Here is a 12416-nt window from a genome sequence, read left to right as displayed (position 1 = left end):
ACAAGGAAGAGAGAAGAGGGAAGGGGAAGGAGGGAATGTCCCGACGAGGAGGATAATAATAATAATGAAATAAAAAAAATGTTGATGGCGTAGGAGTTGGTGAACCTTGTTTCGCTCGCTGTAAAGGGGCCCGCTTCCACTAAATACCTTACCCTTGGACCTCTGGAACCTTTTGGCGTCTGCTCTTCTGGAGGATACAGTGCAGTTTGGGATGGCTTACAGCTACTGTTGCAAACCCCGCACTGCCTACTGGTTAAAACGGACTGGGTGCGTGCGTGCGTTGGAATAACTCTTACTCATGGCCCTTGCGATGCGCTGCTGATAACGCGGGGTTTGGTTTGGTACGAAGAAGAAAAGCTTAGTGGGTTGTCCAGGGATTGGATGGAATGGCTAAGGCTAATGCGAAGTGCCTGGAGAGAACAAGGGGGCGTGGATAGTGTGACTCCCGGTTAGAGATGAGGCCCGCTGAAAGGGAAACACAGAGCCCATCCCAGCAGCAGTCCATCCGTTGCAGCAATAGCACAGCACGCACAACACGACACAGCGTGGGACAACTTGCCATCACGGCGTGTTTGTTCTCGCGATAATAACACTACTACACTGCATCTATCGAGTCATTCCTCAGAGCAGGCAAGGTGAAAACTCTTCACCGTACCTGGAATTCCCTATCTTCAACCATTCGGTCATACCGCTCGTTATCTTCCCACTGCCGAAACAAACTTTCCACGTCCCCTGCCCTGCCCTGCCCTACACCCACCTTCTATCAGAGCTTCCAGAAATAACTAACTATCCCTCTGCCTTCACCGAGATACACCTCGCCTGGCTCCCGCATCGCTCCGACAAACGGAGATCTGTCGGGGAGAGATAACACGCTGTGGATCAATGATCACCTAACTAGCCCAGGGTGCTAGATAAGAGTGGAGGTGAGGAGAAGCCCAAGCACCAAGATACGCAAATCTGCATCTCTACGTAGCTTACTCCGACAACGCTGTTTAAACATTTTCTTGGCTTAGGACATTTCTGCTTGGCAGAGGCGATCACGGATGACTTGGGCCATGTCATGGTAGTAACAAGAATCTCAATTCGTTCATTATGCTCGTAATTATGCCGACCAACGCCCAATCATGTCTCCCTTAATCCCTGGCTCGTCTCCCCCGCAGTTATTCCCCTCAGAGGATGTTACCCTCTCTTTCTGTTTATTCCCTGATCTTCCATCCATCCTTCTTTACATGCTTCTATTATGTATTGCTACCTTGGGTTCTACAGTCTAGCAGCGGGATCCAACAAGTCCCTCATTTCCGAGTTGGGGAACTCGCAGTTGAGAGCTGCATCGGGCCGCTCCCTGTCCCAAGCCCACTTCTCCTTGAGCTCAGGCTCGAGCTTGTCCTCGAGCATCTGCACCACGTACTTGCCCAGCACAGGGAAGAACTTGTATCCGTGGAACGAGCCGCATGTCGCGACGTACAGACCCTTGGCACCTGCGTGCGGGGAGATGATGAAATCTCCACTAGATGTGAATGCGTCCCTGTAACGTCCGGTGTCAGTCGGTCTTTTCTCGTCATCATGGTGGGGGTTTTACATACCAGCAGATGCGGTGCTTCTCGTACTTCCAGTGCGCACCCTTGCTTCCGAAGAATAGACGGTTGGCGTTGTCAATGTCTTCCTTCAGGGAGTTGGGGACCTTCCATTGAGCGTAGTCCTTCTCATCTGGTGGTGCAGAGACGACACGGCCAGGGAGCACTGCGCGGTGGTTGCTGAAGATGTTGCGACCCCACCACTTGATCTCGCGATCTTTGGTTGGTGGCAGACTGCCAATGAAGGGAGAGTCTGCAGCTAGCGTTAGTTGGTGTTCTAGAAGGTGCACGTCACCCGGGTATAAACTCACTGTGTCTGTAGGTATATCCTTGGAAGCCGACGGGCATGTCTTTCATCTTGGCGAATGACTGGTCATCAAGCGTGACCATGCCGGTAGTGATACCAGCAGCTGTGATGCGATCACCGGATCGGAGATCAGGCAGATTGTGGCGTGCAGCGCTGTATTCCAGGAGCTTGGCTGTGTATGCTCCGGTCGACAGGATAACTGTGTCGGCCGAGATGATCTCGCCATTGGCCGTTTGGATACCTGTGGCGCGGCCGTTCTCAATCTGCACCGTAGCCACATCTGCAACGATGTACTTGACGCCCAGCTTCATAGCCTCGCGCGTCACAGCGCGCAGAGAGTCGCCTGCAGCTCCCCAGCCACTGTTTCTGTTGACAAGGACCTCCTTGGCGCCAGTGTAGTCAGCCTCCTCGTAGAGACCGCCATACAACTTCTTAGCCTCCTCGATAGTGTAGACTTGGATGTCCGAAGCGCGGCCGAGCTTCTTGTAGTTGTTGATGACATCCTGAGCGTAGTCGCTGCGACACACCCAGAAAACACCAGCCTTGTGAAAGTGAGGCATCCATAGAGGATCAGACTCGAAGATGTCTTGGGCCTCAAGAGCGAGACGGCAGTAGAGGAGATCATCGTAGTCTGCGCGAACAACCTTGTTCCAATCCCAAGATGCAGCTACGCGGTTGTCACCGTCGTAAGGATCTCTGTCGACAATTGTGACAGAAGCATTGGGGTATTTCTGGATGAGCTGGTAGGCTGTTGAGACGCCAAAGACACCAGCTCCCACGATGAGGTATGATGAAGAGGCCATTATAAACGGTGCAATGCTATTGGCAGACAGGTAGGGTGAGAATTGGTCTGTCGAATAGCCTGTCACAGTAATAGAGATGATGTATAACCACCAAGTGAATTGATCTGTATTTCACCTCGTCTACTGGGCCTTTTATCACCCCGCCTTGGAGATAGTGCCGGTCTCGGTGGCCACCGTATTCCGGACGTCTCTCACCAAAAGTCATTTTCCGGGTCAGATCTGGAATTCCGGAGCTGAGAGCCGGAGTCCGGTTATGGGGTAGAGAGAAACCCGATCACGTGAGGCATGCTATCTTTAAGTTATTTTTGGAGATTATCGTGAAGTCGTGATAACCTCATGCTGGAAGTTTAATATCGTATGATGAATGGTTTTCAGCTTGATGAGGTGAATAATACCAAGAACCATGTCTGCGGATGTCTTCATGTCTTTGCATTGACCAACTGGGTGTCTAGCCTCCCCTCTCATCTCCTCCTCCACCATTCTGGTGGTCTTTGTTCACAAATCACCAGACCAACACCATCCCATCCCATTCCAACCATCCTCTTATCCCACAATCAGCTGGTCTATCCTCACCTCACCTCACCATGAGGTTATCCACGCCTATATCCAGCCTTCCCATCCCTTCATGTACGAGTTGCAAGCCAAATCCCGTAATAGGAAAAGCCTTATCTCCATATTTTGGGCTCTCCCCCGCACTGCAACTCGGTACCCACGGCTCATGGAGATCATTGATATCATTAGCTGACTCTTGTTTCTCCGCACGCAGAGATAACGCGTAACCCTAGCATTGCTTTGGGCCTAGCTTCATGCACAATTTGCACTCGGCCAACCTCAATCGGCATCGAACCAAGACAGGGGTTGGTCACTGCTTCAGATGCGAAGGAAAACAGATTCACACTAGTTGGGCCTCCGAGACTTATCTCGCCCTCTCCCAATGCCTCACACCATCTTTAGCTCGGTTGGTCCGTAGCGAAGTGAGGCTAGTAATCTGTCAAGATACCGCTGCGAGTCTTGCTTATCTCGATGCAGTTTGGTCCACTTCCCCATGCACGATGCGCAATGCCCATCCATGGATGCTGGTCTCGACGTTTTTGCTGGCGTGGCAATGCGACGCGACGGATGGATAGAGGATGCCGGCACTCGTCATCCCTACCCCAGAAGTGATGAAGCCAGATGGAGACCCAGGCACCAACACATGGCCAATGCTACTCTGCCTCGCGTCGCTAGTCCTTTCTTATCCTATCATTTGACCATCGAGATATCAGGGGATAGAGCCCATCGTGATTTGACACAACGCCCGGTCCTCGATACCGTCTTTGTGATATCTACAACCCCGGAGTGGCGCAACCGTGCCATACCAACACATCCCCCACGTGCATCATCAATACCTTCGAGAAGCTGTATTGATCATGCCGCATGGTCGAAATGTGTGATCCTGCCGATTTCGGTCTATTTTCAGGATCTTGGTGTTATCCTGAGTCCATCATCAGCGGCTAACGGCAGGTCTCCAAGTGACGCGTTGAACCAAGCAAAGAATGTTCCAAAACTTGTTCCATGTCAAGCGTTTCCCTCACTTCCTTGCGTTTTCTAGTGGGTTTCCTTTCACTTACGTAGTTAGGAAGGAGAGCCACATGGCGTCGATAAGTAGATCGAGATGTTCATCGTAGGGTAAGAGTTGACGAAGATCACGGTGAGGCTCATCTCGCTTGCACTATCCGTGCCTGAGCTTATCGTTGTCCATCAGACGTGTTGTTATCGAAGAGGTTCAGGGTAGCTTTGAGTGATGTCCTCAATACCTCATTCTTCTATTGAATGTCTGTGCTGTAATGTAATGTAAGAATATCCCATATGATATTCGTGACAAGTGAAGTGTACCTTTGAAATGTATAGTAACCGGTCCCGCTTTAATAATCATTCTCAGTGCTTATGAAGTTATCTCGAGGTGCTGAAAAGAGTAAGAATAAAGTTTCGAGTGAAAGGCAGGAAACCAAATAGTATATGCAACAAATTTCAACTCATATCTGAGAAGTTACTGGCCCAGCATGATATATCTTATAATCGCTTCACAACATACGATTCTTCCAGTGCTCTCGTACGATCCTGTTATTAATCTTGTCTTGTGAGAAGACGATACTGCCAGGTTTGAGGTGATCCGTGCCTTGCTGTTGACAACCGTTAAGTCAAAACGAGCAACTATACAGAGAACATCTCGCAACTTGAACGATTCTGATGTCACTTATCCTCAGAAAACGAATGATTATGAACTCATTTTCCGTTGTTACTCATACGATTTACTTTACGGTTTTCTACTCAGCTGAGGAGGTTCATGGCTCGCTGTTTGTGTATTAAAATCTACATTCCCGCGGGAATGGTCAAGTCACAATAGTCAGGTTTACTTGCTATTGTCATTCGTTTTCCTACCTAAAAATTGCTGCTAATGATAGCGTCGCGCTTCACCCTGAGTTCTTGAATGAAGAGCAAGATCAAGCGGGAAAATTCCATTTCGCCTGGGCTTTCCCTGAGCCCCCGTGGGGAGAATCAACCGGCGACCCCATACACGAGCCATCGGTTGATCTTACCACGAAATATTTCCCGTGATGGAGTTTTGAGTCCATTATTTTCTGGAGTCGGGATCCAGGCCTAGATCTATCATCTTGGGTTAGCTTAACGACACGACTTAAACACGCCTAGTCATGCCCTGCCGTACCCCGGACTCGCCGGCACAGACCAGCTCCAGCTCTTTACAACTCTCGCCTAAACTTGCTTCTCCTCAAGAAATAATCCCTCTCTGGCTGAAGACTAGACGATTCGTTATCGATTTTCTGCGGTCATGTATCAGCAATTGCAATCAATCGGTCTCCGCCGTCTCCATTTTGATTATTGGCAAGAAAGCGTTGCAGCGATTGAGGATGTTGTTACGAAATCGCAGTGTCCGTATGACCATTCAGGCGGTCACTGCTCCGGCATTTGAATTCCATCAGGAACAAGCAATGCAGACATCAATGTTTCGTCACCTCCGATCATGTGCTCGGGTGCATTTAGACCGAATTCTGTTTCAGCCTTGTCCAGGGCGTCTAGAGATTCGAGAAAGCAGCAACTTGAACCGAAATGCCAAAAATAATCAATCTCGAAGCTCCGATAAGGAACTGCCGGTTTCTAGAAATTCATAATCTTCAAGGCGAAGTCCTTCCTCCGTGTCTGGGCATCTGCAGGTCCGGAACGGTCTAATTGCAACATCACCAAGACACGGAGGTTGGTTTTGCTTTGACGTGGGGGAACACAATACACCTCGCCGTGGCGTAGACAACAGCAAGACCCCTAATCGAGAAGTTGACGCGCAGACTAACACCAACTAAGAGGCCGTCATCTATGACTCTTGGAGGGTCTAATTGAGGCCGGACATGGCTTGTCAAGGGGTGAATGTTGCTAGCCGGGCCCCAAAGATAGCCTGTCCGATCATGTGACCGGTCGCCAACACCGGAACAGAGGGCCACCTGATTGCGAGCAACAATTCAATCTATCGAGACGAGACGGCGTCAGGAATCAGGTGGCAAGGGGGTGGTTTCAATGTTGGCGATAGAGTATATACACGCCCTGATTAGCTTCAGATGTGCCAGATGCACCAGATGCAAACGAAGTATTTAGAAGACGTCTAGATCCGACCTCAATCGAATTCTTATCATCATCAACAATCACTACTCTACCATTCCTACCAACAGGACTTTTATATAAGACTTCGAGTTTTTATCTCTTGTCTTCACATCTTCACTCTTATCTTCATCAAGATATCCAACACTTCCTCCTCCTCTTCTCTCTCACACACAATCACATTCACAATGGCCCAGTCATTCTTGAAACGATACTTTGGACTCGGCGGCTCTGCTACTCCCGCTGCCAGCCCTGTCACTGAGAAGAGCGCTGTTCGTGCTCTTCCCGCTTCATGGTACACCTCAGTCGAGATGTACGAGCTTGAGAAGCGCGCCATCTTCTCCAAGAAGTGGCTCCTTACCACTCACCAGGCCAGAGTCCCCAACGCTGGTGACTGGCTCAAGTATGAGATGGCCAACTTCGAGTTTGTCATTGCTCGCGACGAGGATGGTAACATCAACGCTTTCCACAACATCACCCGCTTCGGTACCTTCCCCATCGTCGCTCCCGAGCAGGGTGACCACGGCGATGCCAGCACTGGCTTTGACCAGAAGCAGAATGGTCTTCTCCCCATCCACGTTAAGGTTGATGCTCGTGGCTTCATCTGGATCAACATGGACGGCGCTAAGACCCCTGAGGTCGCCTGGGAGGATGACTTTGACAACCTTGACACACATGAGCGCTTCTCTTACTACAACTTTGATGATTACCAATTCGATCACGTCTGGCAGATGGAGGGCGACTACAACTGGAAGATCCTTGCCGACAACTACAACGAGTGCTACCACTGCAAGGTCGCTCACCCTGATATCCCCACCATCGCCGACCTCAACTCTTACTGGGTCGAGACACAGAAGTCTTACATCCAGCACTTCGGTGCTCAGCGACAGGACCAGATTGACCGCGGATTCCGCATCGCTGTCACATATTACCTCCCTAATGCCTCTACCAACATCTCTCCTCACTTCTTCATGATCCAGCGCTTTGTTCCTCTCAGCCCTTCTCGCTCCATCATGCGATACGAGTTCTTCCGCAACAAGAACTCCAGCGACGAGGACTTCAACCTCATCACTGAGCTTTACAAGCGTGTCATGTCCGAGGATAAGTACCTCTGCGCCAATGCCCAGAAGAACGTCAACGCCGGTGTCTTCATCAACGGTGAGATGCACCCCGAGATGGAGCAGGGTCCTCTCTTCTTCCAGCAAAGCATCCGAGAGCAGCTCCAGAACCATCACAAGAAGGAGCAAAAGGTCGGCCACGAGATCTGGCCTGCCCAGCAGGAGGCGCCTCAGACAACCATCAACACCAAGGCTACAAGCTCCGCCAACTACTCATCGGGCATTGACATCCGGCCAGCGCACAAGGCCATTGTTGTTTAGACTTGGGCATGACCTACTGATTGATTTGGATTACATGGGAGGATTTACAAGATAAAAGCGAGTTTTGCTCTTTTACACAAGATTGCATTGTTTATTCATGACATATTATGACCCAACAGATGCTTAATTAGCTATACTATTGCATCTTGCAACATTTCTTAGATAGAAATCAAGACCTTTACTTTACAAAAGCTTCTTTGACCATTGTGACATGCTCTGAACAAACAAGCGGTGAATGCTCGGTCAAGAGATAACAAGCTCAGCTATCTTGGCTCCCACCACGATAAGGCCTTCACACCACAAGGTGAGGCTGAAGCCGGACCGGGACACCGTGATAAGCCGGCAACTGATCGACAAAGACCGTGCTTGTAGCTGCACGCCCCGGACAAGAAAGTCCTTGGGCAGCTCGGTAGTGATATTACCCAAAGCTTAAATCGAGATTTCCAGTTGGAGAAGAGATAACCCCTCACAAGAACCAGAAAGACCAATCAGTCTACACCCTTCTCCTGCACACCGTCTTGTTTCGTGTTGGAATGATTGTGTGTAGCGCTAGTGATGCACCACTTGTTGGGGGGTTGCCATCCATAGACAGTTGCTGTGCCTGATTTACCGTAGCATGTTCTAATTCTGGGATTGCACACCACTAGGTTGGGCTGCCAACAAAGAGTGCGCTGGTAATACCTATAGCATTGTTACGTCGTCCTCCAGCCTTTCCACGTCACCAATCGCGATGAATTGGTGGGAGGCTTTTGACTATTGAACATTTCGCCAGCCATGACCGAATATTGATGGTCCGATAGCTTTGACAGTAGGTGATTGCCGTCGGTGACGGTTAGTCATAAATCGAGATTGGGTCGATGCAAAGGGCATCGCATATCGGCACGCGTAATCGTATTGCTGCGGTTGGAGCGAAATTACTTCTCGTCCTTCTTGGCCCCATGATCTCCAGTCCGAGTGTTTAAATTAGAGCCACGATTGACTTGTGTACCTCTTGATCAAGGTTTGAGCAAGAGGCAAGGAGCAAATGGTCATTTTGCCTAGCTAGACAGTTTTCGTGAGCTTATAGCTTCCTCTGCACAGCATCACCTTGGTCATGCAGTTCCGATGTCGAGAAACCATTATGATGAAGTTCTTACATGTAGACACATATACAACGGAGGGGCTCAATAGCTGGGCCTACACCTTGAATGTCTTACCACAGAACCTTAAACATGGAGGGCGAACGAGACTATCGGACCGCCAGGGAGGCTGCAAAGGTCACAAGGCCTGGGCACCTGATACCCGCCTCAAGCCAGCGCCCAAGAAATTGAAAGCCTTCACCCTTGACTTCGAAACTTTAATGAAGATACGGATATTGGCAAGGGAGCGCCGGCTCTGGAAATTTGCGATACCGGAACCAAGCCGATGCGTCCGATGCGAAGGGTGTTTGGAAACTCAGGTTTATGTGGAATACCATTTAAGTAAATGGCTGAAGAATTTCCACGACTCTCTTGGCCCCAGAAGCTCGTGATGAAGTCTGAAGGTCGCTAGGTGATGTCTCTCATATCAGCGTTAACGAAGCAGTACTGTAGCGAATGAGACCCAATACAATAAGGCCTGTATATCAAGACCTTTATTATAGTTCGTGAAACTAAGGGGCAATATATGTTATAGCTGTTGATTGGGCCAACTGAGGTCTTGGTCTACGCCATGACCCATTGCCAACGTATCATTCGTCACTATGGACTTTCTAACTCCGTAAACTGCACTGAGAAGATACTGCTTGATATGTGTATCTGTTAGATAGTCATGTCATGTCATTTGAGCTTTGGAAACATTGTACAAAACTGCACGAGGCCATGGCACTCTTGCACTTGCAATCATGCTGTGAACACTAAGTCAGATGAGGATCCTGCCTTTCGTCCATGTGGCGTGGCTGCATGTTATAATATATCTGTACCTTTTCTTACAGGAGGTTCTATTTATATCCCATCATGCCTGTCATACTTTAGGGATCTCACAACTTTTCTTTGCTAGAGTTCAAGCCAGATTCCTACGAAGGCCCTGCCAACTATCGTGGACTGCTTCAAGCCGACGCTTCTCGTATAAGGAAGAAACCTCGTTTAGACAAGAATACCATCATCAATTCATTAAAGATAGTGAAGGTTGACTGTCCAAGAGGGTGCAGGCCCAAGACAGTAACATAACAGGAAACCCGAAGATGCTATTTCGTTAAAGCCGAGTCTTTCTCAAAATGATAAGACAAAATCACTTATAGCACATGCTGCTAGGAGGGTATGACTTCTATGAGTAGTAGCATTCCCTCAAACATGATTCGCGAATTGGCGGCCATTTGTTTGCGTGCTATTGGCCCCCAATCACGCAACAGGAGATAGCTGGAGTTCTCATTATAGCCGCAGCTGTTAAACTAGACAACTGCGTCTCGATGATAATTTCTTAGATTTAGCCTGTCGGAGTTTTATTTAATCACTGAGATCAATTCTATATCGACAAGTATTCTTGGTTCCCCGAAACATATGGCGTTGATAAGATTTGCATGGCAACACAAGATATTGATTGATCTGAGAACTTCCCCGCTCCTCGGCCACAGAATCATGGAAAACCCAGGAGCTCTTGCGTGCTATAATGCCGTGCATGAACGCAATCACCGTGCATCTGGCGTAATTGTCCCAACCCGATTTCGGATCTGACTGCCCCGAGTCTTCCTCAGTGTCGACTGCGTTTATATCAGTCGCATAGCCTATCTCCGTTACATTTTCCGATTCATCTACATTCTGTATCTCTCTTGAGTCTCATCGTTTCACAAATGCCTCCTAACATTCGACGCGTCGCTGTAATTGGAGCTGGCCCGGCTGGTGCCATTGCGACTGATGCGCTGGTCAAGGAGGGGGCGTTTGATACCATCCGGGTATTCGACCGCAGGTCTGCTGTTGGAGGAACTTGGTAAGATACATTCTCTTTCTGAAATTCAATGCATCTCACGGTATAATAGGATTCATACGCCGCATCTACCACCAGGAATTCCGTCCTTGGAGAGACTAGTTAACGGAGAGGCTGACAAGGAGGTCACTGTTCCTGAGGATCTACCAGCGGTTACAGCAATCTCTGAGGCAGTGAATAGCCATCAACACCGATTTTCAGACACCCCGATCCACGAGAATCTTCACAGCAATATCGCGCCTGATATCATGAGTTATACTCAAGAGCCCTTTCCTAAGAAGCTCTCACAAAAGACCCTAGATGAATATGGACCAGACTCACTGTTTCGTCATCACTCTGTTGTCCGTGAATGGATAGAGGGTATATTCTCTCGTGCTGGTCATGAAAAGTTGCTTGAGCTGGAAACTACAGTCGAGAGAGTCGAAAAACAGAATGGAGAGTGGGTTTTGACACTTCGAAAAGTACTCAAAGGTCGAAACTACTGGTGGATAGAGACATTCGATGCTGTAATCGTAGCATCAGGCCACTATAACGTCCCCTGGTTTCCAGAGGTCGAAGGGCTGTTGGAATTCGATCGGAGGTTTCCTGGCATGATCCAGCATAGCAAACATTTCAGAGAAGGATCCAAGTATAGAGGAAAGGTAAGCATAATATCCGATGTATTGCATCGAGCCACCCTGACGATGGAAGCGAGTTATCGTGGTTGGAGCTTCAGTCTCCTCCATCGAGATCATTCACGAGATCCTAGATGTCGCGGATGGGCAGGTCTACGCCTCCATAAGAGACCAGCCCATTCCAGCCTTTGGATGGGTTCCTTTCCAGCATCCCAAGATCGCCATCAAGCCAGCCATTCAACGCTTCGATCCAGAGACTGGCCGTGTGCACTTCACCGACGGTTCATATCTTGACAACATAGATCATATTATTTATGGCACTGGTTATACCTTCAGTTTCCCCTTCATTCCTGCGGTTCAGAAGCGTGTCAAGAATTCCTATCGTCGACTTCCTGGTGTATATCAGCATACGTGGAATATTGAAGATCCAACGCTGACTTTCGTCGGAATGGTAGGTCTTCTGACTTCCAACTGCTTCTTAAACTGACTTAAACTCGCAGCTTGGAGGAGGTTTCACATTCCGTGCTTACGAGTGGCAAAGCGTAGCCATCGCTCGTTTTTTTGCTGGGCGTGCGAAAGCACTGCCCTCTATCCCGGAGCAACTGGAATGGGAGCGGCAACGTGTGAATGAGAAGAGAGGAGGGAAGGATTACTACTCTATTGCGCCCGACTACGAAGGCTTCTTCGAGTACCTAAGGGGCATCGCTGGAGAACCTGCTGAAGGGACATCTGGACGCAAGTTGCCAGCATTTGATCCGCAGTGGCTGGTTATTTGGGGTGATATGGTGGCACCAAGATTGGAGAGCTGGAGACGAAAGAGAAAGGAGGCCGAGAGTAAGCTGAAAGTGAAGGCCAAGTTATAGATACTAGGTTGTATAAGTCTTGAAGATGGGAGTAGTGATCTTGTCAAGCAGGTTTCGCTAGAAGCTGACTCTCTTTACCAAGATATATGATAGTCTTCAAAGCCGACCGCGAACATACTTTCAGTAATGACTGGCTCAACAGTGGAAATAGATCAAGTGGAAAGGCAGTGAAGTTCGGGATGCTTCACGAACCCAGAGAGGTTCATGTTAGTTACAGGACTTCATCTGTGAAGAGAGTCGGCATTAAACATTTACGTGCATGCGGCTACGATCATGAATACAAAAATA

At 48.9% G+C, this 12416-nt stretch overlaps 3 protein-coding genes; 2 read left to right on the top strand and 1 right to left on the bottom strand.

The window, feature by feature from the left end:
- Positions 1-1260: 1260 nt before the first annotated feature.
- FFUJ_11620 (related to fructosyl amino acid oxidase) lies at positions 1261-2684 on the bottom strand (the record flags this gene model as incomplete). XM_023570539.1 has 3 exons in its annotated part: positions 1261-1525; positions 1584-1827; positions 1886-2684. The coding sequence occupies 3 exons, from the start codon at positions 2682-2684 to the stop codon at positions 1261-1263; spliced, it is 1308 nt and encodes a 435-aa protein (XP_023437638.1).
- Positions 2685-6520: 3836 nt separating this feature from the next.
- FFUJ_11619 (related to choline monooxygenase) lies at positions 6521-7711 on the top strand (the record flags this gene model as incomplete). The annotated part of the gene is made up of 1 exon (XM_023570538.1): positions 6521-7711. The coding sequence occupies one exon, from the start codon at positions 6521-6523 to the stop codon at positions 7709-7711; it is 1191 nt and encodes a 396-aa protein (XP_023437637.1).
- Positions 7712-10517: 2806 nt separating this feature from the next.
- Positions 10518-12128, top strand: FFUJ_11618 (related to flavin-containing monooxygenase; the record flags this gene model as incomplete). XM_023570537.1 has 4 exons in its annotated part: positions 10518-10654; positions 10704-11292; positions 11342-11716; positions 11766-12128. The coding sequence occupies 4 exons, from the start codon at positions 10518-10520 to the stop codon at positions 12126-12128; spliced, it is 1464 nt and encodes a 487-aa protein (XP_023437636.1).
- Positions 12129-12416: the final 288 nt, after the last annotated feature.

The sequence above is a fragment of the Fusarium fujikuroi genome, chromosome FFUJ_chr11 (assembly GCF_900079805.1).
Source record: "Fusarium fujikuroi IMI 58289 draft genome, chromosome FFUJ_chr11".
NCBI classification, from domain to species: Eukaryota; Fungi; Ascomycota; class Sordariomycetes; order Hypocreales; family Nectriaceae; genus Fusarium; species Fusarium fujikuroi.
This window is presented reverse-complemented; position numbering and strand designations above follow the sequence as displayed.